Below are 26,970 nucleotides of genomic sequence, written 5' to 3'. Positions count from 1 at the left end.
CGCCTCCTAGGCAAGTGCTCTACCACTGAGCCAAATCCCCAACCCCATAAAAGATCATCTTAATAGGTTGTTTTTGCATTTGGGACATATATGTCAAGAATTGAGATGTCATCTTGGTGGATTTTTCCTTTGATGAGAATGAAGTGTCCTTTCCTGTCTCTTTTAATTTTTGTTGGAAGTCTATTTTGTTAGTTATTAAAATGGCTACACCAGCTTGCTTCTTGGGTTCATTTGTTTGTAAAATCCTTTACCAACCCTTTTCTCTGAGGTAATGTTTATCTTTTATGTTGAGGTGTGTTTCTTGTATGTAGCAGAAGAAGGATCCTGTTTTCCCATCCATTTTGTTAGCTTGTCTTTTTTATTGGGGAATTGAGTGCATTGATACGGAGAAATACCAATGAACAATGATTAATTCCTGTTACTTTGTTGTTGCTGATGGTGGTTTTCTCTCTTTCTCTCCCCTTACCCCTCGTGTGTGTGTGTGTGTGTGTGTGTGTGTGTGTGTGTGTGTGTGTGCATGCATGCATGCACATGTGTGCATATACCCATAGTTTCCTTTGTCTTTTTCTGGTATGAGATTACTTATTTCCTGTGTTTTTATGGGTATTATTAATACTTTTGGGTTGCAGCCTTCCTTCTCATACCTTCTGTAGGTTTGGATTTATAGATATTGTTTAAATTTGACTTTATTGTGAAATAGCTTGTTTTCTCCATCTGTGGTGATTGAAAAAAAATTTTTGGTATACTAGTTTTGGCTGGTATTTGTGGTCTCTTAGAGTCTTTTTTTTTTTTTGAATTTAGAGAATACTTTATTAGTTTTTGTAATCAAACCCACGTAGATAAGACCTTACATATTTAATACAGTGTGTTACCCCTGTACAAATGGAAAAAACTTAAGTTCAACATTTCTAGACCAATATGGCTGTTAATTTCTGTACAGTGCCAACTCAATACAGTAAACGGGGATACTTTTTTCCAAAGTTGACAGCACAGCTAAAGTTTCAAAAAATTCAAATTATATATCTGTATATATATATTTATATTTATATAAAAAGACCAATAATAGCAGTGTGTTATGCATGAACAGCAGCAACAGCTTTTCCAGGTTCTGCAGTCATCTGAACAAAACTGTAGAGACATCCAGCACACTCCATTAAAAAAAAAAAGTAAAAAAACAAAACCCGAGAAAACAGCACAGTTCTGTTACTCTTGTGGTACCTGGCACCATTTTTTTTTAAAATTAGCTTCTCAATCATCATCTGGAAAGAAAACATTCTGAGCAACATCATTAAAAACAGCTGTGATAAAGCACGGTCACTACTACGTATCATAAAGCAGGTACAAGCTATTTTACATCCACAGAGGTATGATACAGTACTATCCTACATCTATAATACTAGAGGATACAATTTAAAAGGCATTAATTGAGACTTGATTCTACTTTTCCAGCAGAGGGCCCAAAGGATGGTGTGACACAGCTTTGTAAAGAAACATACTCTAGACAGGATTTCCTTTCACTAGTGGCACAGTTCTAAGGATTCATTCACTCCATGAATGTCAGCTAAAACCGTTATTAAAAAAATGAAATATCCCTAAAACAAAACCGTATAACCACCGGATTCACATGAAGATGACCTAGTGGAGACAAGCTGGACCTCACCTTACCAACAAGCTATCAAATCTGTTATGTTTAAACAGTGAGACCTCCAAGGAAGGAGATGCCAAGTAGTGCTTCAAAGCTTCAGACCACAATCAAACACAGCATCCTTTTCAACAGAAGCAGAAGCTCATCTGAATATGCTCAAGGATGCTGACATCAACATTTAATCATCTCCTCACTCATCCAGGAAGAAGGGGAGATCAGTTACTACTGTACTTTATTGTGTTCAACCAAATCACCATGTTACAAAAATAGCAAGCTGCCATAATAAAAAATAAGGCTCCTCTATCCAGCACCAGATAGCATCATTTTACTTTCAAGCCTAGAAATTGCACACTTGTATATAAACCAACCGAAGATGAGGATTGAGAGTTCATCTTGGTGGATTTTTCCTTTGATGAATATGAAGTGTCCTTCCTTATCTTTTTTGATGACTTTTAATTGAAAATTGATTTTATTTGATATTTGAATGGCTACTCCAGCTTGCTTCTTCTGACCATTTTCTTGGAAAGTTGTTTTCCAGCCTTTCACTCTGAGGTAGTGTCTGTCTTTGTCTCTGAGGTGTGTTTCCTGTAGGCAGCAGAATGCAGGGTCCTCATTGCGTATCCAGTTTGTTAATCTATGTCTTTTTATTGGGGAGTTGAGGCCATTGATGTTGAGAGATATTAAGGAATAGTGATTATTGCTTCCTGTTATATTCATATTTGGATGTGAGGTTATGTTTGTGTGCTTTTCTTCTCTTTGTTTTGTTGCCAAGATGATTAGTTTCTTGCTTCTTCTAGGGTATAGCTTGCCTCCTTATGTTGGGCTTTACCCTTTATTATCCTTTGTAGTGCTGGATTTGTAGAAAGGTATTGTGTAAATTTGGTTTTGTCATGGAATATCTTGGTTTCTCCATCTATGTTAATTGAGAGTTTTGCAGGATACAGTAACCTGGGCTGGCATTTGTGTTCTCTTAGGGTCTGTATGACATCTGTCCAGGATCTTCTGGCCTTCATAGTTTCTGGCGAAAAGTCTGGTGTGATTCTGATAGGTCTGCCTTTATATGTTACTTGACCTTTTTCCCTTACTGCTTTTAATATTCTTTCTTTATTTTGTGCATTTGGTGTTTTGACTATTATGTGACGGGAGGTGTTTCTTTTCTGGTCCAATCTATTTGGAGTTCTGTAGGCTTCTTGTATGCCTATGGGTATCTCTTTTTTTAGGTTAGGGAAGTTTTCTTCTATGATTTTGTTGAAGATATTTACTGGTCCTTTGAGCTGGGAGTCTTCACTCTCTTCTATACCTATTATCCTTAGGTTTGATCTTCTCATTGAGTCCTGGATTTCCTGTATGTTTTGGACCAGTAGCTTTTTCTGCTTTACATTATCTTTGACAGTTGAGTCAATGATTTCTATGGAATCTTCTGCTCCCGAGATTCTCTCTTCCATCTCTTGTATTCTGTTGGTGAAGCTTGTATCTACAGCTCCTTGTCTTTTCTTTTGATTTTCTATGCCCAGGGTTGTTTCCATGTGTTCTTTCTTGATTGCTTCTATTTCCATTTTTAATTCCTTCAACTGTTTGATTGTGTTTTCCTGGAATTCTTTCAGGGATTTTTGTGTCTCCTCTCTATGGGTTTCTACTTGTTTATTTATGTTTCCCTGGAATTCTTTCAGGCATTTTTGCAATTCCTCTCTGTAGGCTTCTACTTGTTCTCTAAGGGAGTTCTCCACGTCTTTCTTGAAGTCCTCCAGCATCATGATCAAATACGATTTTGAAACTAGATCTTGCTTTTCTGGTGTGTTTGGATATTCCATGTTTATTTTGGTGGGAGAATTGGGCTCCGATGATGCCATGTAGTCTTGGTTTCTGTTGCTTGGGTTCCTGCGCTTGCCTCTCGCCATCAGATTATCTCTAGTGTTACTTTGTTCTGCTATTTCTGACCGTGGCTAGACTGTCCTATAAGCCTGTGTGTTAGGAGTGCTGTAGACCTGTTTTCCTGTTTTCTTTCAGCCAGTTATGGGGACAGAGTGTTCTGCTTTCGGGCATGTAGTTTTTCCTCTTTACAGGTCTTCAGCTGTTCCTGTGGGCCTGTGTCTTGAGTTCACCAGGCAGGTTTCTTGCAGGGGAAAAGTTGGTCCTACCTGTGGTTCCAAGGCTCAAGTTTGCTCGTGGGGTACTGCCTAAGTCCTCTTCCCGGTTGCTGCCGCCGGGAAGATCTGCGCCGCTCTTTCCGGGAGCCTCCGTGCACCAGGGTTCCAGATGACGTTTGGTGTTTTCCTCTGGAGTCTGGATGTGCGCAGAGTGCAGTCTCTTCTGGTTTCCCAGGCGTGTCTGCCTCTCTGAAGGTTTAGCTCTCCCTCCCACGGGATTTGGGTGCAGAGAACTGTTTATCTGGTCTGTTTCCTTCAGGTTCTGGCGGTGTCTCAGGCGCAGGGGTCCTGTCGCTCCTGGGCCCTCCCCTACGGGAACCCAGAGGCCTTATACAGTTGCCTCTTGGGCCAGGGATGTGGGCAGGGGTGGGCAGTGTTGGTGGTCTCCTCCGCTCTGCAGCCTCAGGAGTGCCCACCTGATCAGGCGGTGAGGTCTCTCTCCCACGTGGTTGGGATCCGTGGGTGTTGGTCTCTTAGAGTCTTGCAAGACATCTTTTTAGCCTCTTCTGGCTTTTAGAGTCTCCATTGAGAAGTCAGGTTAATTCTAATAGGTCTGCCTTTATTTTATTTTTTTTTAATTTTTTTTTTTCGGAGCTGGGGACCAAACCCAGGGCCTTGTGCTTCCTAGGCAAGCGCTCTACCACTGAGCTAACTCCCCAACCCCCCGGTCCACCTTTCTGACAGTTCCTCATCCCATTCTTCCACCCCACACCTTGTATCAAAGAGGATGCACCCTCCCCACCTCCCGGCCCCATGACAGGCCTTCCCACTCCCTGGAGCCTCAAGTCTCTCTAGGATTAGGCAAGTCTTCTCTCACCGAGGCCAGACCAGGCAACCATCTGCTGTATATGTGTGTGGGGGGGCCTCAGACCAGCTCCTGTATGCTGCCTGGTTGGTGGCTCATCGTCTCAGGGATCTCAGGGATTCAGGTTAGTTGAGATTGTTGATCTTCCTATGGGGTCACTCTTCAGCTTCTTCCAGCCTTTCCCTAATTTAACCACAGGGGTCCCAGACTTCAATCCAATGGTTGGGTGTAAGTATCTGCATCTTTCTTAGTCAGCTGCCGGCTGGGCCTCTTGGAGGTGTCTGTAAGCACACCATAGTATCAATAATAGTGTCAGGCATTGGAGCCTCCCCTTGAGATGGATCCCCATTTGGGTCAGTCACTGGACCTCCTTTCCCTCAGTCTCTTCTCCATTTTTGTCCCTGCAGTTCTTTTAGACAGGAACAATTCTGAGTCAGAGTTTTTGACTGTGGCATGGCAACTGCATCTATCCCTACACTTGATGCCCTGTCTTTTTACAGGAGGTGGACTCTACAAGTCCCTACAATGCCCATGGTTGGGCATTTCATGTAAGGTCCCTCCCTTTGAGTCCTGAGAGTTTCTCACCTCCCAGGTCTCTGGTACATTCTAGAGCCAGCCGCCCCAACCCCCCCAGGTTGCACATTTCCATTCATTCTGCTGGCCCCCAGGGAGCCTCTCCTCTCCCATATAGGTCCCTTCCTCTCTCTGCCCCCATTGATTGCTTTCTTCTCCCTCCCAAGTGTGATTGAGGCATTCTGACTTTGGCCTTTATGCTTGTTAACCTTCTTTTTTCTTTCTTTCTTTTTTTTTTTTTTTTTCGGAGCTGGGGACCGAACCCAGGGCCTTGCGCTTGCTAGGCAAGCGCTCTACCACTGAACTAAATCCCCAACCCCGCTTGTTAACCTTCTTGTGTTCTGTGGATTGTATCCTGGGTATTCTGTACATTTTTGGCTAATAGCTCCTTATTAGTGAGTACAGACCATGCATGTCCTTTTGGGTTTGAGTTACCTCACTCAGGATGATATTTTCTTGTTCCATCCATTTGCCTGCAAAACTCAAGATGTCCTTGTTCTTAATAGCTGAATAGTATTCCACTGTGTAAAAGAGCCACGTTTTCTGTATCCATTCTTTCCATGTGGGGCATCAGGTTGTTGCCAGCTTCTGGCCATTACAGATAAGGTGCTATGAACATAGTAGAGCACTTGCCCCTGTGGCATGGTGGGGCATCTTTTGAGTGTATGCCCGAGTGGTATAGCTGGGTCTACAGGTAATTTGAGGTCTTCTTCTAATTTTCTGAGGAACCTCTAGACTGATTTCCAGAGTGATTGCAATTCCACCAGCAGTGGAGGAGTGTTGCTCTTTCTCCACATCCTCCCAGCATGTGCTGAGTTTTTGATCTTAGCCATTCTGATTGGTATAAAGTGGAATCTCAGGATCATTTTGATTTGTATTTCCCTGATCACTAAGAACTTTTAACATTTCTTGGTCATTCAGAATTCCTCTGTTGTGAATTCTCTGTTTAGCTTTCTACCTTATTTTTTATTGGGTTGTTTGGTTTTTTTTTTTTTTTTTGGAGGTTAGCTTCTTGAATTCTTTATATATTTTGAATATTAGCTCTCTACCGGATGTGGGGTTAGTGAAGAATTTTTCCCCCAATCTGTAATTTGCTGATTTGTCCTATTGACTGTGTATTTTGCCATACAGAACATTTTCAGTTTCATGAGGTCCCATTTATCAATTCTTGATTTTAGGAGCCTGAGACATTGGAGTTCTATTTAGGGAACCCTTTCCCCCAAACTCCCCTTGTCAGGGAGTCTGAGGCTGTTTCCCACTTTCTCTTCTATTTGATTCAGTGTATCTGTTTTTTTTTATTTTTTATTTTTTTTGAGGTCCTCGATCTACTTGGACTTGAGCTTTGTGTAAGGTGACAAATAGGGATCTATTTTCATTTTTTCTGCATACCTATTGCCAGTTAGACCAACACCATTTGTTGAAGATGCTTTCTTTTTTGCACTGTATGGTTTTGGCTTCTTTGCTAAAGATCAAGTGTTTACAAGTGTGTAGTTTTATTTATGGGTCTTCAATTCCATTGATCAACTGTTTGTCTCTGTATCAATACCATGCGGTTGTTGTTGTTGTTGTTGTTTTAATCACTATTGCTCTGTGAGGTCAGAGATGGTGATTCTCCCAGAAGTTATGTTGTTTGCTCTTTTCTCCCTGCAGCGTTTAACAATTTTCTTTGTCCTGTATATTTAGTGCTTTGATTTTTATGTAGAAAGGATTTTCTTTTCTGGTTTAATTTAATTGGTGTTCTATAAGATTCTCGTACTTTTATAGGCATCTCCTTCTTGAGGTCAGGAAAATTTTCTTCTATGATTTTGTTGAAAATATTTTCTGGGCTTTTGAGCAGGGATCTTCTATTTCTATTATTCTTAGGTTTGATCTTTTCACAGTGTCCCAGGTTTCATACATCTTTTGTGTCAGGAACTTTTTAGGTTTAACTTTTTTTTTAAACCAAAGTATCAATATCTTATGTTCTTTTATACCTGAGTCTTCTCTTCCATCTTTTGTATTCTGTTGGTGATACTTTTGTCTGTATTTTCTGTTTGCTTACCTATATTTTCCATCTCCAGGGTTCCCTCAGTTTGTGTGTGTGTGTGTGTGTGTGTGTGTGTGTGTGTGTGTGTGTGTTTCTTAATTGCTTCTATTTCCATTTTCTGGTCTCGAGTAGTTTTATTTATTTCCTTCACCTGTTTGTGTTTTCTTTGCTTTCATTAAGGAATTTATTCATTTCCTCTTTAAAGATCTCTGTCATCTTCATAAAATTGGTGTTAAGGTTGTTTTCTTTTATCTCAGCTGTGTTAGAACTTCAGGGGTTTCTGTAAGAGGTTAGCTGGGTTCTGGTGTTACCATATTGCCCTGGCTGATGTTGATTGAGGTCTTACACTGGTGACTAGGCATCTTGGTTTGGGATGAATATAGATCTCTGTGCTTATTTTTGAAGTTGTTTTTGTTAGATGGGTGTTTTGTTCCTTGATTTCTGTTTTATCTAAAGTCTTTTTGTCCTTGTGGTCTGTATTTCTGGTGGGTTATGTGACTTCTGGTGCAGCAGAGAGTCTCCATTTGAGTTGGGGGCTGGACTTCTGGGAGCTAGTATGGCCTTTCGTTCAGCAGGACATCTCTGTTCTTCTCACTGGTGTGGCCTGCACCTGTTCTGACTGAAATATCCTGTACTTGAGCAATGGATATCTGTCTGTGTACAAGTGGGGTATGGCCATGGGGTTGGGTGTGGGAGTGGGTGGTGGAGTGGAAAATGGTATCAATAGGGTTGGTCTTTGGGCTCCCATCTTAACTGTTTTGACTGGAATGACTTACATCTGCACAGTGAATTGAGCATTCATTCTTTTTTTTTTTTTTTTTTTTTTGGTTCTTTTTTTTCGGAGCTGGGGACCGAACCCAGGGCTTTGCGCTTCCTAGGCAAACACTCTACCACTGAGCTAAATCCCCAACCCTCATTCTTATACATAGAAGAATTACAAAGACTTTTAAGAAATTAGTCTTACAAAAATTTATAGAACAGTGTTAGTTATTACAGACAAGTTGTTTACAAGTGTGTACCATATGTATAATAACATTTTATTATATTTTGTTAGGGAAAAGTACATGTATGTCCTCTCTCTCTCTCTCTCTCTCTCTCTCTCTCTCTCTCTCTCACACACACACACACACACACACACACACACACACACACACATTCACAGAAAAATGTTTCAAATGATATGATTTTCCAGATGACAGATTTTTTTTCCTGGTACCTTTTAAAGTCTGTAAGACATTAAGATGTTGAAATTATACCACAGGTAATGAATGTTTTAAAAAGTTAAAAAATTATTTTATGTATATGAATTTTGCTTTTATATATATATATATATTCATGCATCACATACAGGCAAATGCCCCTGAGGATTAAATCTGGGGGTTGAATCCCCATAAATGGAATTAGAGATGGCTATGAGCCACCATATGGATGCTGGGACTCATGCGTGGGTCTTTTAGAAGAACAGTGGTGGTGCTATTAACCATGGAGCTATTTCTGCAGGATTTCCATTTTAAGCACTTTCCAGTTGGGCAGTAGCAAGTCCAGTGCAGCATGAGAAGATCCCATTGTTTGTATCAGTTAGTACAGCTGCATGGATAGGAGGAATTAACTGATTAGCCTTCCATAATTTACTATCTCCATAGACTGTCATAGGGCTGCCTTGCATTTCTATGTTCCCAGGGTGTAATCTCAAGCTATTTAGCCTGACTCAGGGCCGAGGGAAAGCAGGGCCTTACTCTGGTCTGCAGTGCCCATTGCTGAGGCTGGCTCTGGTTGCAGCTGCTGTTATTGTTGGCCATACTTGGCTTCTGGGAAGGCCCTGGGAACAACAGATGTTACTGGTATTTTGAGTGCATTAACTTTATATGTCTTTGAGTTTGTAAACATTTTTATACTATATAAAGTTCAGATATATAGTTAATATGCTTCTGAAAGTCATATAGATACATAGGGTATTATTTAAAGATAGTTGCTTACAAAGAAGTTATTTAAGAGACTTTAATACAAACAGATACTTAAATGGATTTCAGCTTTGCTAAGTTATTTGCTGTCCAAGCCTGAAATGTTAAAAAAACAAGACAAAACCTTATCTTTTTTCTTTTTTCTATTTTTTCATTCTTTTTTTCCCCCAAAGGTTTCTTTGTGTAGGGCTGGCTGTCCTGGAATTCACTATGTAGACCAGGTGGCCTAGATCTTGAAGATCTACCTGCCTCTGCCTCTTTAGTGCTGGGATTAAAGGCATGCACCACTATCACGTGGCCAAAATCTTTATTTTAAGTTAAACATAAACTGTCATTAGAGCAGAACAGTATTTGTACTTAAGTTTTAAAATGTCATAAGATGGCATGTAACTATTTAGGGGCTCAGACTGCTTTATATTTCTCAGGTTTCTAACAGATACTTTTAAAAATAACAACGTCTGTATTTTCAGAGCCAAGAAACTGAATAGTTAACTTTCTAAGCATCCTCATGATTTCTGGGCTGTTTATAATGCGGTTAATGGATAACTAGAAAAGAAAACCCCAAAGTTTGAATTTATTTTGGGCATCCGTTACTTACATTTTGAATTCTTGAAAGCTTGGATTAATCTAATTTATTAAAGTCATGAGTATTTTTAAGAGTCTTATAGATAACAGAATGTTGAAAGGGAACTTGTGCCTAAGGGGGCAGGGAGGTGAAGGAGGGGGGACAGGGGTGGTAGATGAGGGGTGAGAGGATGGATGGAAAGATGGTGGTGGACTGAGGAAGCTGCCTAGGCCTTCCAGGTGCCACTAGGAACAACAAATATGTGATGGAGAGGTGGGAAAGATGGGAGAGAGGAGCAGTGTGTGAGCCATGGAGAGAGGCCACTTGGGAGCTGTAAGCAGTGAGAGGTGTGAGAGGTCTGTGGTTGATTGGAAATGTCTCTTCCTAGTGTGGTTGGTAGGGGCATGCCTATCTGGGCAGCCTGTCCCACCTGGACTGTTTTTGTTGTTATTTTGTTCGGGGAGGTCACAAGTGGGCATGCAGATATGGGAAGATGGGGAAATGAGTGTGATGGGGTGTATGATGTGAAATTCCGAAAGAATTAATAAAAATACTGTATTAAAATGTCTTTAAAGGTATTGTTTTATTCCTGTAACAATAAGCAAATGAAGTTTGTAATTGAATGATGTTTTTTAAGTAGTTTAGCAAAATGGAAACTTGCAAAACTGGTTGAAGTGTTAATTTGTGATTTCTATTGAAATCTCTTAAATCATATATACAGTGAGATGAGAGTTCAAGACACACAGTACAGCAACATTTCCAAACCAATTAACAAGTCAAACTACTAAAATGTTGAGTCTTAGGAAAAGTGATCAAAAAGAAGATAGTATAAAACAAAGAGACAGATTGACAGAAGTTGGATTTTTATGAAAATTTTTGCTTTTCTTCTCCTAAGCTACTTCATATCCAGCTATGTAAACTTGAACTGAATAGTGTATTCAATTCTAGTCATTAGGACATTTCTTTTTTTTTTTTGCATTTTAAATAAATTTAATGTAGAAAGACTATTTTATTTAACTTTCTTTTTAGGACATTTCTTTAAAAAAGACTAGGCAGACAGGAAGGAAGGGTGGGCTGCAGCTGTTTCTTAGCAGTATCGATAGTTCTGTTTAAACAGATAGCAGATGAATTTAAGTTAAAACTGTAGATTGTAAAATCAAAGTAAAGGACAAAGGTTAATGAAGATAAATGATAAGTCTTGAAGTGTTTTTATCATTACGAATATTAGTTCCTTTTTAGAAATTGTTTACATATAGCTCATCTAATACCTTAAGCACAGAATCATAACGGAAGGGAGAAGATGCAGCAATGCAGTTTTAAATATGTAAAATAGCAGTCTATGGCAGTACTGCTTTATTTTTTCAGTAAGTTTTATATACCAAGAAAATAGAGCTCTTTGAACAGAGGGGAGTGTGAAGAAAATGCTGAGGTATAAAGATGGGGATGGCTGTTGCTTTAATGCTACAAGATTTGGGTTCTTCTTATTAAAAAGGAATGTGAAAAAACAAGCTCTCAAATTGATGATGAAACTGTTACGTGCTGCTGATAGCCATAGATACATATATGTAAAACCAAAAGGCGAGCAACATCTCCAGTAGCATTTTCTTCATACTGCATTTGTTAGAGTTACACAGTATATTATATCTATATCTATCTAAGACTATTCTGGTACAGATGTAAATATTGAATTTAGTAGTCCAACAGAGACCCTAGATTCAATGTCTTTGTGACCACACTGATTTTCTCCTTTTCCCCAACAACTGCCAACATGTTTACCCTGTCTGCTCCCTTTCCCTTTTCTCTTGGACCCAAACCAAGAGTCATACCCAGACAGCTTGTTTCCATTTTTCCAAACTCCAACATGGTCTTCCGAGTCCATTTCCAAATCCCCCAGCTGCAAGAATAAGAACCTCCCATTATTGTCTTCTGTTTTCTGGAAGAAAACTTTGGCTGCCCAGACTTTAGGCTTTTTCTTTTTCTAGCGTGAGATTCCTGGGTAATTGTAGTTTCTTGAGGTCTATTGTTGCAGTAGTCTTATTGAGGGACACAGGGTCTCTTTAGAATTTCTTCATCCACATCTGGCCCAGCACACTTCTACCTCCTGAGTGCCGAAATGGTAAGTGTGTCTCACATGTCCAGCTCTGTTTATTTTGTGAGGTAGTAGTGCTTTGTCTGTTCCCTTGGTGGCAGTTTCATGTTTTGCTGATTACTTGTGATCTTTCTTTGGCTTTAGTGCTTGCATTTGAAAAAATAAATGTTTCTTCTTCCAGTCTTTACGTGTTGGCTTTGTCATGGCAAACACTGTCAAGTCTCTCTGTCTAGAGAGTTTGGGTGGGCCATTTGGCAGGTTCTGCAGGTGGCCTTGATGATGGAGTTCTTGGATTCATGGATGGCCTGGTCTTGTGCTTGGATTTACATGTGGGTAGTCAATTCTTTTTCAAGAGGTTGGTCGTCTGGTGCCTTAGTTCTCAGGTGTGTGCTTGGAGGATGGTACAAGTCTTCAGCCATATGTCTCGGAGGCTGACTTCGTGCTGGGATGATCCCTTAGGTGTTTGGAGGATAGCCTAGCATAAAATGGGTCATCAGGGCTAGTATAGAAGTTGGGCCATTTTGTAATCTACAATAGTGTACAGTAGCTAACCTGTCACAGTAGCTCTTGAGTTCCATCTATAGACACTGTTCTGATACCGGGCCTGAATTCTTTGGTTTGTTGCTTGGTCAGTCTGTTAATCAGGATTACTAACACATTTGTTTAGATAAAGTATGTGAAACTAGGTCATGCTGAGGGACAGGAGGAGTGTTCATACATGAAATATTTTTATATAGGAGCACATACACACCACTCAGGAATGATAATTGTGCCACAATGTACGTAACTTTCTGACTTACTTAATGATATTAACATTCACAATATATTGACTATATTAAAGAGGCTCACATATTAAGCAAGAATCATGAAATAATGGAGAGTTTATATTGAAAATTCAGCGCTTAATTCAGTTACTCTGACTGTATATAAAAAATTACTGATATGTTTATTCTTGCTTTTCTAGTGATATGCAGCTTTCGAGGATCTGTCCCTCAAGGCCTGGTCTTAGAAATAGGAGAAACAGTTCAGATTCTTGAGAAATGTGAAGGTAAGTGTGCGCCTATAAAACACAGAAATAACGATTAATTACAGTTATGGTTGTTCTAATAGGTTTTTAGCAATCTTTGTTTTTTTTAATATTTTATTTAATGTATATGAGTACATTGTAGCTATCTTGAGATACACCAGAATCTGTTACAGGTAGTTGTGAGCCACCATGTGGTTTCTGGGAATTGAACTCAGGACCTCTGGAAGAGCAGTCAGTGCTCTTAACCGCTGAGCCATCTCTCCAGCCCAGCAATCTTTGTTAAGCCATTATTAAACATACTAAACTCTGTTAAAATATTTCCTAATTTATATTCAACAAAAAGGTGGCTCTAATATAGTAACAGACATTTCTGGTCACCAGAATTCTAATTTTATATATTATGTCATGATCATTTTTAATTTCTACTTGTACTTATCTGCATTTGAGTGAATTATTTATTGGTTCATCTTTGTTTTTCTGTCAGATTGCCTAGATAATCTGTAGTAAGACAAAATAAATGCTCCGGTGAAGTCTGGTTCCACTACTATCCTATTATATATGTATCTCGTTTTATTATGATATTCTTGTATTCTGAAAATACAGTCTTCAAAATTCTACAGTAAAATTAAGTTAGAAATTATACAGAATCAAAGCATTAGCAAAAAGTTAGGGTACTGGGAAGAGAGCTAAGATGTTAGAGTACCTACTGCCCATACAGGGGAATCTGCATTTGGATCCCCAGTGCCACATCCATAACCCTAGCACTGGGGCACAGACCAGCTGGAGCCAGCCAGTTTAGCTAAGTATCTGAGTTCCACATTCAGTGAGGGTTTCTGTCTAAAAAATACAATGTGGCAGGGGCTGGAGATACAGCTCACAGGTTAAGAAGATGCACTGTGCTTTTAAGAGAACTCAAGGTTTTTTTTTTCTTTTTTCTTTTTTTCGGAGCTGGGGACCGAACCCAGGGCCTTGCGCTTGCTCTACCACTGAGCTAAATCCCCAACCCGGAGAACTCAAGTTTTATTCCCAGCATCCACATTAGGAGGTGCACAGTCTTCTTAGGGAGAGCCAACACCTCTGGCCTCTGTGGGTTCCCACATTCACATGCATATTTCCACCCTCATACAAGTAAAAAAAGAAAGGTGTTGAATGATTGAAGAAAACACCCCTGTCAACTCTGGCTTCTACATGCCTGCACACACAGTACTTACAGATTTGCACATACACATGAATACACATCATACACACAAATACACATATAGAAACAGGAAAACAAAAACTAACAAAAAGGCTAACCAAAAGATAAGAACAATTGATGTTGTGGGAAGTAGCTCCATTAGCCTCATCTATCCATTTGGCATGACTAGAGGTCACTTTAAATGAAATAAAGGAGAGGAACTGCTGTGTTGCGGGCATGTGGAAGTGACACTCTGATCTAGTTAGGTTGTTATTATGATGGCTTGTAAATGTAACCTAACATGACTCTATAAACAAATAAGTTAAAAAATTTTTAAATTAGATTTTTAGAAAGCTTATGTATCTACATGACTTGCCTGAGTCCCTAGTATCCTCAAAAGTTGGAATAAGGCATTTAGTCCCATTGAAACTGGAATTATGGATAATTGGGAGCCATTATGTGGGAACTAAACCCCCAGATTTTCTACAGTAGCTACAAGTGTTCTTTATTGCAGAGCCATTTCTCCAGCCCCTAGAAATAGACACGTTTAGTAGTATACTTTGCTGGAAAATTGTCTCCAATGCAGTGCTCATTTTTAAATTTTCTTAAGGGTAAGTCAATTTTCTTCATGATAAAAATAATAAAAAAAATAGGTTATTTTTTTCTGTTATATGTAGTTATTTAATGTTGTGATCAAAATCTAGTTTTTGAAAAAATTAATTAGAAGAGAAAAATCATAGAACTAAACATAACAATCCAAAAGGTATGAAATACAGTAGAGAAAATTCTAAGAGGAAACTATAGTTATTACAGTGCCGACATTATCAGCAATAACAACCACAACCACCAAGACATATCAACTAAATGCATTCTCAAGGTCTTACAAAAACAAGAACCCAGAATGAGTGCAAAAAATGGGGGGTGGGGGGATGATGAAATGGCTCTGTAGTTAAGAGAACTTACTGCTCTTGCAGAGGATCTAAGTTAAATTTTTCCCTCTCCATCCGTATATGTATATATACTTGTATATATATATATATAATAAGGTTTACACAAAGTAAAACTTACCTGGATTTAGATAAATTTTCCCAGTTGGACTCAAAGACATTTGGGTCTCATCCCTAGCACTGTTTGGAAGACAATAGTGATAACCACATCATAAAAACAAGCAAGATATGGAAAGAGGACAGTAACTAAAACAGCCTTTCTAACACCAATAAGAATAGCAAAGCAAAGGACAAAATAATGAACTAAATAGTAATAAAGATGAAAGATTTAAAAAGCTAGTAAAAGATAGCAAGTGGGGATGAGAAGGAAGATGAGAAAGATCTGTCTGAAGAATAAGGGAAAAAGAAAAAGGTAAACAATTTTAAAGAAGAAAAGAGAAAAGAAATATATAAAATACACATCTATATATTCAGGCCAAGTAGGTATAACAAAAAAGCCAATTTTAGTAAAAATATGTGAAATAAAGTAAAAAATCTTTTGTTTGCCAAGAAGGTTAGTTATATGGGAAAGAGTGGATTTTCTCCACCAGGGCTGACCAGATGATGTTTCAGTGACTTCTCAGGCTATGTGCCTTGTGGGAGAACGTAGGTTGTGGCTGACTCTCTTTCTGTAGTGCTTAACACTGCAGCTTGTGTGTTAGTGACTTTTTTTGTCGCTGTGATAAAGTACTTGACAAAATCAGTCTAAAGAAAGAGACAGTGCTTCATGGAGGGGAAGTCATGGCCCTAGGAGTGTGACCAGGAGTGGTCAGATTGCATTGCAGTCAAGAAGCACAGAGTCAGGGCTCTGCTGGCGTTCTTCATTTTATTCACTTCAAGACCCCACAGAATGGTGCCACATTTAGGGTGCGTTTTTATTCTCTACCCTTTTTTGGAAATATTCTCATAGATATACCAACAGGTCTGTTTCCATGGTGATTTAAAATTCATTCAAATTGGCAGTGAAGATTAATCATCACATTGTAATGTTTTGTTACTAGAGACATGTATGACATTTCTCAGTTATTTTGCAAATAGATTTTTCAAATAGTCACTTATCACCCACAGCCCCGACAGCAGTTTACTTTAGTATTGTTTGTTTTTTTCCTTCACGGTCTGATACTGCAAACCTCTCTGTCTGGCACCTTATGGGATGCCTGCTAGGGACAGATAGGGTGATGCTTTCTATAGTGAAATGGGGAGGGTGGTATAATGGCAAGTTTTTTGCACACTACTACTTCACAGACTCTGGAGTTCCTAGGTTTAGCTCCTACACTCAATCACATTTAATCACTTGTTGCCTTACTACCCAGTTCGTACAGCTGGTTTCCTTAGTTTTTTTTTTTTTTTTTTTGGTTCTTTTTTTCGGAGCTGGGGACCGAACCCAGGACCTTGCGCTTCCTTAGTTTTTTATAGTCTGAAAGTGAAAGCAACCTTTGTGACTTTATGTACCACAGTGTATTTACCTCTACACAGACCTCTTATTGCCTTTTTTGATTTATTTATTTATTTATTTTGGAATTTTTCTATAGGCAAACTAACTTTCAAGGCAGATATCCATTCACTTATTCAGTAAATTGATATTTGCTGTGGGTTCTAGAGATAGAAACATAAAGAGATTTTTGACTCCAGACTAAAAATCTCAGACAAGACCTTTTCAAGATGATTGCTGGGGGCCAGTAATATGACACTTGCCATCTGTTTATACTCTCTGACCTCAACATATACGTGGTATAGCACTTCTAGGAAGGAATTCTCTGTCTGTCTGTCTGTCTGTCTGTCTGTCAAATGCAACACTCACAAACACACGAAGTGTACATGTGTGTTTAAAAGATATCTCCCTGTTATCTACACTATAAGATACTTTGGGAAGAGAGGAAAATTTGCCTAATCTGGAATGACACATAGATTCCAGGCTTTTGTCTTTTTAGACTGATTGATGATTTATAAGCTATTTCACTTTGATTCTGTTGTGTACTTCTGTAGTGTTTTCACTTGATACTAGTTTCTGCTGAACACTTCTGCCTTTTAATTCTCTTAGTCTGTTTGGACTTAATTCTGTGTTCCCATAGTCTATAGTCTTAAAATTGATGCTGGCTGTTCTGTTAGAATATTTCTACCTTGAAGATGGAGAAAATAAATCTGTTTTTTCCTGAACTATATTGTAGTTAGAATTTTACACAAATTTAATATTCTTTTTAAAAGTAATATTGAAGAAATGGTTCCTTGAGTGAGGCAGTGTTTAAAAAAGTTCTTTTATGGCTGGGCAGTGGTGGTTCATACCTTTAATCTCAGCATTTGGGATGCAGAGGCAGGCAGATCTCATGAGTTTGAAGCCAGCCTCATCTACAGAGTAAATTCCAGAATAGCCAAGGCTACACAGAGAAACCCTGCCTTAAAAAAATCCCTTATCCAGAGAGATCTAAGCATTATAAATATTGATAAATTCTTTTCCTTTTTCTTCGAGCTGAGTAAGCCAAATATTGGCATAATTACTTTGTAGAGAGAGAAAATAAATAATGAGTTTAGTCTTTGTGTTTCTCAGAGTAAATCAGTTAGTGAGCAGATCAAAATTTAATCTTCTAGAAACTTTATGCTTTCCTTTTGAGTTTTTTCTCTTTTGATTCACATATATCCTGCTAATTTCCCATTTGTTTAATTTGTTTTTTTTGTTTTGTTTTGTTTTGTTTTTCTATTTTGAATTACTGTAATGTTCAGGTAACAATCAGTAGCAGAAAAGGAGTTAACTGTCAGACTGGGATATAGAAATGAAAGAAACAGTGTTTATGTGGGTCCACATTCTGCCCATCTCCAGCCTGGTTCTGGGCTTCAGAGAAGTGTGGAGACACCATGCAAGGGGTAAGAAGGCACAGTCTGAGATGTCTGAGATGTGGGAAGTTCTGGGGTCCAAGGCTGGGTCAAGGAGCCCTGGACTCTTGAGCATCCAGGTGCTGCTAGTAGTCACAGAAGATCTGAGAGCTGAGTCGGGGTTGGGGGTGGGGGTTGGGCGGGAACAGTATCAATAGGAGGTGGAGGGCTTGGTGGGGTGGTGGGAGGGACAGGGAAAGGACAACTCTGGCTTGTCTCAGTGGTGATTGTCCTTAGCTTGGTGGAGGCAGGCTGGAAGTGCAGAGAGGCCTTCTATGGGAGAGTTAGCTGTGGCTCTGTAGAAGACCTGCATGTTTCCCATGCCTGTGATAGATGAGAGAGACAGTCCATGTTTATCCTTATTGTTTATTGACTGTTCAATGTAGAAAATGGATGTATACTGAACTGTACCCACTTCTTAGGGTGGACCTGAGATTAAATACCATTTGCAGGGAGGAATATTTGGGAAGAAAAACTTACTGGCTAAGGCCTGAGGGCCTCTACGTACCTTTTTAGCATGGAGAACTCAGTTCTGGGCCTAAGGCCACAGGCCACATTTCCTTACTTGGGGAGTGTAGCACTTGTTCCTGGCCAGGAATCTGGCAAGGAGTGGGGAATCGCCTAAGTCTCAGGTGTGTGCCCACAGTGTCTCCGGGTCTCAACCTGCCTTCCTTACCAATCTAACTGGCATGGCTTTACCATCCCACAGTTATAACTACTAATGTTATAAAAAGATGATATAAGAGAACAATGGATGGATACTGTTTTCATTAGGTGTATTTGGTGGGAAAATATTCCCTGCTACTTACTGGTAGCATATGGATAGTTTACAGCTTTTCAATAAAAAGAAAGGTACTTGTAGCTCTAAAACTTTGTTTATAGTAATACAGGCAATTACTTTATGTTAAAAAATCATGGAATTTGAAGTGGAAGTATTTCAAGTACATTTGTATAATATATCTCTAAGCACTTAAAAACCTATGTCTGAAAAAATTCTATTATTCTAGCAAATTAAGTTTAATGTGTAAAAGAATTAAATTTAATCACAGTTTTCATTTTTTCTATATATTCTGCATAACACTAGAAACATCACTGCATGTGTTCTTAGTTCAGAAAATTAAAATGTAAGGAAATATGAAGTGGTGTCATGCATATAACAAAAGTGTGCAGGTTGCTCAGTGAATACTGAATGATTCTGAATTTGAGGATAGAGGCAGACAGACTGGTCGTAGGATCTTGTTGAGCTAGACTTAGTCCTGTGGGTTTGTAGGTAATTTCTCTTTTACTACTCTTAGGTTTAACAGTACAAGGTGGCTGTGGAAATCTGTATATACCAGGGAGAGACGAGGCTGAGCGAAATATATGCAGTCCCTTAATAACTCTCCAGTTTCTCTGACTTATGTTGCTTGTCCTTGGTTGTCAGGTTGTAAAATCTAGTTTTACATCGCAAGATGGCCAGTTCAGGAGCCAAAACTGGAGATGATCTTCTTGTAGTTACTCATCGCCACCAGTTTTTTATGTTTGTCTCAGCATTCAATTCATAATTGAATATGGAGGCAAAATATGATTTTTAAGAGATCTTAGATCTATTTAGTTGATTGGAACTTGTTCTTTTCCTGGATAGGTTATTTTAATTAAGTATATTTGTCAGATGTAATTTTATAAATAGTGGTAGTTTGAAACCATGGTTCACTGGGCAAAAGGAAAAAATTTCACTCATGTGAATTTTAAGTTAGCAATAGTCCATGGGCTATCATAAAAAGAAGCTTCAGTTTGATGATGCTCCGGTAGGCTTGTGTTTACTTTTCCTTGAAGCTTGAAGATAGACTCTGTTGGGTGGGGGAGGGATTTCATTTGTCTTGTAGTTTTGTGTGTAAAATTTATTAGAGCTTCAAAATGGTAATATCTTATGTCCTGGGAATTGATGAATGGTTTTGGGCAACTCAACCTGATAGCTACCCTTTGTGTTTAGAAGTCTTCACTAGTCACTGTTATTTTGTATTGTATTTACATTGGATATATCCTTGACTTCGTAGAGATGATAGTGAGGTGGATCTTGAAAAACCAGAGTTCTGTATATCCCTTTGTTGTGGAGGGTTAAGGGTAATGGGCATAACCTTGCTAATCCTCTTTCTGTAAGATAATTAAAATAGATATTTGTAATGACTCTGGCATGTTTGTGAGACTGGTTCCAGAGCAGTTTAAGGAATGTACATGGCACCATTCTGTGGTAGTAGTATTCAAATTTGTTTAGAGTTTTCTAAAATAACTAATTTTAAGACAATAATGGTTCATATGGAAAAAATTCCCAGATTTGATTGCATATTTAGTTATTTCTGATTGCCAACTTTATAGTTATAGATCATAAAGATTTATAATAGCAAATTATGTGCATAAACATACGTTATTCTTTTTAAGCTTTTCAGTGAAAATAATGGAAATTTTGAAAGTCAGCCTTTTGAATACTTTTGGGGGTTGAATTCTGCTAAAGGTTTCTTAGACTTATAATTGATTGACACTTTCTTCCTTGTCTGTTATTAGCTATATAATTTAAAAAAGACACCAAGAATTTGAAGACTGCATATTTTATTGATATACCAAGTAAGAAAATATTGTTTTAAAGGTTGTAGGTTTTGTTTTTGGCCTACAAATTCACCATTGGTTTCTTATTTCATGGTTTTAGATTGTGCACTCATTATAGTCTGTTCCTCACAAAAAAACAGTTGAAATTCTTTTTATTATTATTTGTATGGATAGCATGTGTGCCCTGGTGCCTGTTTGGAGGTCAGAAACAATGCTGTGGAATTGGTTTTTTCTTTCCAGTTTTACATGGTGCTGAGGATTAAACTTAGGTCACCAAGCTTGTGCAACAAATACTTTTACTTGCTGAGCCATCTTAACCTGAATGATTTTTCAAAAAATTTAAATCAGAATTTAAGTTATGGGATAGAGAAGAGATTGTACTTGGGTTTTTTGTTGTTGTTTTTGTTTGTTCTTTGGGTTTTTTTAATGTATCTTTTGCTAGACTGTGATCTCTCTCTACCTGGGTGTTTGTTATTGGTTTAAAGACCAGTAAATTTGGATTGTTTTACTTTTTGTCAGTGAGAAATACATGTTTGAGAGAAAAGGCTTGGAATGTCTTGTCAAAGGGTGTAATACCTTGAGCTCCAATTAGTACTTTTGACCTTACTTGCTTGGTTTGTACCTGTTTTGGCTGCTAATTATTGACTCACATGACCTGGTCTTTATAGAGGCTCCATTCTTTGAGATAATACTGCTCACATTGTTCTGCAGCTTCTCAGCCAGCAGCATTTATAGAGGTACTTTTTGCTTCTATGGGATAGTATGGCTTCACTTGGATTGGGTGCCTAGCAAGTTCATTTTACAGTCTCAACAATAATGTCTATTTACCTAAGTGATGTTTCTCGGTGTTGAAATTATAGATGGTAAAACTTCCAGCATAGAATGGGAAACAAGGGAGAACCAAGTCCAGCCAGCTAGGCAGCGTGTGGTAGTATAACCCCAGAGCTCACCTGAGGACCCTGAAAACTAACATTTTCCCACGAGGCAGTTTGGGCACCATGAACAACGCAGGACTAAATCGGAGAAGGTAGCTGCTTTGATCCAGAAACTAAATTCTGACCTTCAGTTCAGACTTGCCCAGAATGTCGGGACCACCCACAATCTGCTGAGCATTTGTCTGAAGAGGGCCACAGTCCAGGGTGCTCAGCATGTGTTCCCGCACATTGTGCCTCAGGAAGGCAAGCCAGTCACCAACCAGAAGAGCTCTGGAGGATGCTGGATCTTTTCTTGTGTTGCAGTTTTCTCTCCAACCCGAATCGGCCCGTACAAAGAAAACGCAACTCAATTAATGTGAAAACAATCCAGCATCTAGATTGGGCAGATCCACCCTACACTGTCCTATTCCTAGCTCTCAAATCCCTCATCCCTTGCACCTTTTATTTGCCAAGTCTCCAGCTTCTCCTTCTCCCACGACAACTCTCCCCTCGCTTCTTTCCTTTCTCCTCCCCTGACTCCTCTCTTTTTTTCAGTTCCCCATCGTCTCTCCAAACTCCCCTCTCCCACTTATCTTCCTTCCTCCTCTCCCCACTCTCCCAACTGTCCAATCCTCTGCCCCCTCCTCAGGTTCTACTGGCTCAACTGTCGCCAACTGTCTTCTCTCACCCTATTCTCTGAATCTCTTCCCCTCTCGCTCCTGACTCCTCCCTCTGCCCAAATCTCGTGCTCTTGCCTTTATTTTACAAATTCAGAGAAAACTCCAAGGCAAACAACAACATTCTTGTTTGAAGGTTATGAGACTTATATTCATGAAAAAAAAACCAACATTGAAGAATTTGAGTTTAGTCAGTCTTACCTGTTTTTTTGGGACAAGGTTAAATGTTGTTATTTCTTCTTGAATGCTTTTTTGCTTCCCTGAATTGCATACAACAGAGGCCACCAGCAGAATGAACAATATCTGAATCACAAGATGACAGAATTCTGTATCTGACTTTGGAACCTGGTACACAGTGGAGCAAACAAAGGAGAAATCTCATCTACACAAGATGCCATGATGGAGGAGATATTCAGAGTAGTGTGCATCTGTTTGGGTAACCCACCAGAGACCTTCACCTGGGAGTAGCAAGATAAAGATAAAAACTACCATAAGGTTGGCTCCATAATACCCTTGCAGTTTTACAGGGAACACCTGCAGCCACTCTTCAATATGGAAGATAGGATTTGTTTTGTGAATGACCCAACAGCCCCAGCACAACTACAATAAATTGTACATAGTAGACTTGAGCAATATGATTGGAGGGAGAAAAACGCTATATAACAACCAGCCCATTGACTTCTTGAAAAAGATGGTTGCTGCCTCCATCAGAGATGGAGGGGCTGTATGGTTTGGTTGTGATGTTGGAAAGCACTTCAGTGGCAAGCTGGGCCTCAGTGGCAAGCTGGGCCTCAGTGACATGAATGTCTATGACCACAAGTTGGTGTTCAGTGTCGTCTTGAAGAACATGACTAAAGCTGAGAGGTTGGCCACAAAGGTTACCTGTGCATGCCGATGAGTGGTTCTCTGAGTATGTCTATGAGGTGGTGGTGGACAAGAAGCATGTCCCAGAAGAGATGCTGACTATGTTAGAGCAGGAGCCCATTGTCCTGTCATCATGGGACCCCATGAGGTCTTTGGCGGAATGAATGAGTGGACCACCTCCAGCTCTTTCCTCCTCCCATGGGATCAGATGTAGTTGCCAAGGACAGATCCAGGAACTGAAACCAAAGTTACATGGGTGGCTGTTCCCACAGGATACAGTCAGACTTTTGGGTTTCCAGTCTCTTCCAGGAACCTCTTTGAGAAAAATGCTTTATGCTAAAACAAGATATTCATAAAGAAAAAAATAAAGGGGAATGATTGGGGCATCCTGTCTGCTCTCCTCATCTCTGAGGGCTCAGGATCTTTTAGCAAAATAATTGGATGTAGCTGTCCACTGTTGTCGTCTTTGTGTTTGTGGTAAGACAGTGTAAGATGAGCGGCTGAGGTGTGCGGAGAACAAACAGTCCTGGGCTCCTTGTTCCTAGAGTAGATTAGGGAGGGTTAGCCAGGATTTGAACTCTCAACACTGCATGCTGCCACACAGGTCACTGTCCTTCCTACCTGGCAGTCGCTGAATTCAACTTCCGCAAGGTTGTTTCATATGACTCATAGTTTGAGAAGGGAAGACTGATCGACACTGACATGATTCCTTCCTGTTCTGAATGGTGGGGCTCACCTGGACCAGGTTAAACTTCATTGGGCCTGAACTGTCATCACTAGGGTCACGCCATTGAATGCTTTTATGTCTGTCTCTGCATTGGGGGTTGGGTGGGGAGAAAAAGTGAAGCTCATTCTTTCTGATAACTGGATGGTGCTGAGAAGCTTTTGAATAAAAGACTTTGCTAGATGAGGAAAAAAAAAGGATGTGGAACGCTTGCTGATCCCGGCCCACAGCTCACTGCTCCCAAACCCCTTGGGAGAGAGAGCTCACCGCCCGGACAGGTGGGCACTCCTAAGACTGCAGAGCAGGAGAGACCACCAATACTGCCCACCCCTGCCCTCATCCCTGGCCCAAGAGGAAACTGTATACAGCCTCTGGGAACCGGAAGATAGGGGCACTCAAGTGGCAGCTCCCCCATGATCCAGATACCGCCCGGACCTGAAGGGATTGATCAACAGTTCTCTGCACGCAAATCCCGTGGGAGGGAGAGCTAAACCTTGAGAGGGGCAGACACGCCTGGGAAACCAGAAGAGACTACACTCTGCCCACATTTCTGACTCCAGAGGAAAACACCTAATGTCGTCTGGGACCCTGGTGCATGGGGGCTCCAGGAAAAGGCGGCGCAGGCCCTCCTGGTTGCCGCTCTCACGGAGAGCTCAAAAGAAGCCCCCCATGAGCAACTTGAGTCACGTGACCACAGGTAAGATCAACTTTTCTGCTCCAAGTGACCTGCCTGGTGAACTCAGGACACAGGCCCACAGGAAAGACTATATGCCCGAAAGCAGAATACTCTGTTCCCACAACTGGCTGAAAGAAAACAGGAAAACAGGTTTACAGCACTCCTGAAACACAGACCTATAGGACGGTCTAGCCACTGTCAGAAATAGCAGAACAAGGTAACATCAGAGACAACCTGATGGCAAGAGGCAAGCGCGGGAACCCAAGCAACAGAAACCAAGACTACATGGCATCATCAGAGCCCAATTCTCCCACCAAAGCAAACACTGAATATCCAAACACACCAGAAAAGCAAGATCTAGATTTAAAATCATATTTGATCATGATGCTGGAGGACTTCAAGAAGGACATGAAGAACTCCCTTAGAGAAACGCAGGAAAACATAAATAAACAAGTAGAAGCCTATAGAGAGAAATCACAAAAATCCCTGAAAGAATTCCAGGAAAACACAATGAAATAGGTGAAGGAATTAATAATGGAAATAGAAGCAATAAAGAAAGCACAAAGGGAAACAACCCTGGATATAGAAAACCAAAGGAAGAGACAAGGAACCGCATATACAAGCATCACCAAAAGAATACAAGAGATAGAAGAGAGACTCTCAGGAGCAGAAGATTCTATAGAAATCATTGACACAACTGTCAAAGATAATGTAAAACGGAAAAAGCTACTGGTCTAAAACATACAGGAAATCCAGGACTCAATAAGAAGATCAAACCTAAGGATAATAGGTATAGAAGAGAGTGAAGACTTCCAGCTCAAAGGACCAGTAAATATCTTCAACAAAATCATAGAAGAAAACTTCTCTAACCTAAAGAAAGAGATGCCCATAAGCATACAAGAAGCCTACAGAACTCCAAATAGATTGGACCAGAAAAGAAACTCCTCCCATCACATAATAGTCAAAAAACCAAATGCACAAAATAAAGAATATTAAAAGCAGTAAGGGAAAAAGATCAAATAACATATAAAGCAGACATCAGAATCACACCAAACTTCTCACCAGAGACTATGAAAGCCAGAAGATCTTGGACAGATGTCATACAGACCCTAAGAGAACACAAATGCCAGCCCAGGTTACTCTCAAAACTCTCAATTAACATAGATGGATAAACCAAGATATTCCATGACTATCTTTCTACAAATCCAGCCCTACAAAGGATAATAAATGGCAAAGCCCAACATAAGGAGGCAAGCTACACCCTAGAAAAAGCAAGAAACTAATCGTCTTGGCAACAAAACAAAGAGAAGAAAAGCACACAAACATAATCACACATCCAAATATGAATATAACAGGAAGCAATAATCACTATTCCTTAATATCTCTCAACATCAATGGTCTCAACTCCCCAATAAAAAGACATAAAATAACAAACTGGATACACAATGAGGACCGTGCATTCTGCTGCCTACAGGAAACACACCTCAGAGACAAAGACAGACACTACCTCAGAGTGAAAGGCTGGAAAACAACTTTCCAAGCAAATGGTCTGAAGAAGCAAGCTGGAGTAGCCATTCTAATATTGAATAAAATCGATTTTCAACTAAAAGTCATGAAAAAGATAAGGAAGGAAACTTCATATTCATCAAAGGAAAAATCCACCAAGGTGAACTCTAAATCCTAAATATCTATGCTCCAAATACAAGGGCACCTACATACATAAAAGAAACCTTATTAAAGCTCAAAGCACACATTGCACCTCACACAATAATAGTAGGAGATTTCAACACCCCACTCTCATCAATGGACAGATCATGGAAACAGAAATTAAACAGAGACATAGACAGACTAAGAGAAGTCATGAACCAAATGGACTTAACAGATATTTATAGAACATTCTATCCTAAAACAAAAGGATATACCTTCTTCTCACCACCTCATGGTACTTTCTCCAAAATTAACCATATAATTGGTCATAAAACAGGCCTCAACAGATACAGAAAGATAGAAATAATCTCATGCGTCCTACTAAACCACCTCGGGCTAAAGCTGGTCTTCAATAACAATAAGGGAAGAACGCCCACATATACATGGAAGTTGAACAATGCTCTACTCAACGATAACCTGGTCAAGGAAGAAATAAATTAAAGACTTCTTAGAATTTAATGAAAATGAAGGTACAACATACCCAAACTTATGGAACACAACGAAAGCTGTGCTAAGAGGAAAACTTATAGCTCTGAGTGCCTGCAGAAAGAAACAGGAAAGAGCATATGTCAGCAGCTTGACAGCACACCTAAAAGCTCTAGAACAAAAAGAAGCAAATACATCCAGGAGGAGTAGAAGGCAGGAAATAATCAAACTCAGAGCTGAAATCAACCAAGTAGAAACAAAAAGGACCATAGAAAGAATCAACAGAACCAAAAGTTGGTTCTTTGAGAAAATCAACAAGATAGATAAACCCTTAGCCAGACTAATGAGAGGATGCAGAGAGTATGTACAAATTAACAAAATCAGAAATGAAAAGGGAGACATAACTACAGAATCAGAGGAAATTAAAAAAATCATCAGATCCTACTACAGAAGCCTATATTCATCAAAACTTGAAAATCTGCAGGAAATGGACAATTTCCTAGACAGATACCAGATACCGAAGTTAAATC

At 39.6% G+C, this 26,970-nt stretch overlaps 1 protein-coding gene and 1 pseudogene across 13 annotated transcripts in view; both read left to right on the top strand.

The window, feature by feature from the left end:
* Dock3 (dedicator of cyto-kinesis 3) overlaps positions 1–26,970 on the top strand; it is a 351,061-nt gene that overhangs the window by 32,697 nt on the left and 291,394 nt on the right. For 10 of the 13 annotated variants that reach the window (XM_006243867.5, XM_006243865.5, XM_039081583.2 and 7 more), the window contains exon 2: positions 12,776–12,859. In XM_006243867.5, coding sequence (XP_006243929.1) covers positions 12,776–12,859 — 84 coding nt within the window. Of the gene's footprint in view, positions 1–12,775; positions 12,860–22,418; positions 22,539–26,970 lie in introns of those variants that run through there. The other 3 variants (XM_063265621.1, XM_039081586.2, XM_063265620.1) reach the window with 3 other exon arrangements.
* Positions 21,451–23,807, top strand: Blmh-ps1 (bleomycin hydrolase, pseudogene 1; annotated as a pseudogene).

This window comes from Rattus norvegicus, chromosome 8, assembly GCF_036323735.1.
Source record: "Rattus norvegicus strain BN/NHsdMcwi chromosome 8, GRCr8, whole genome shotgun sequence".
Classification (NCBI taxonomy): domain Eukaryota; kingdom Metazoa; phylum Chordata; class Mammalia; order Rodentia; family Muridae; genus Rattus; species Rattus norvegicus.
This window is presented reverse-complemented; position numbering and strand designations above follow the sequence as displayed.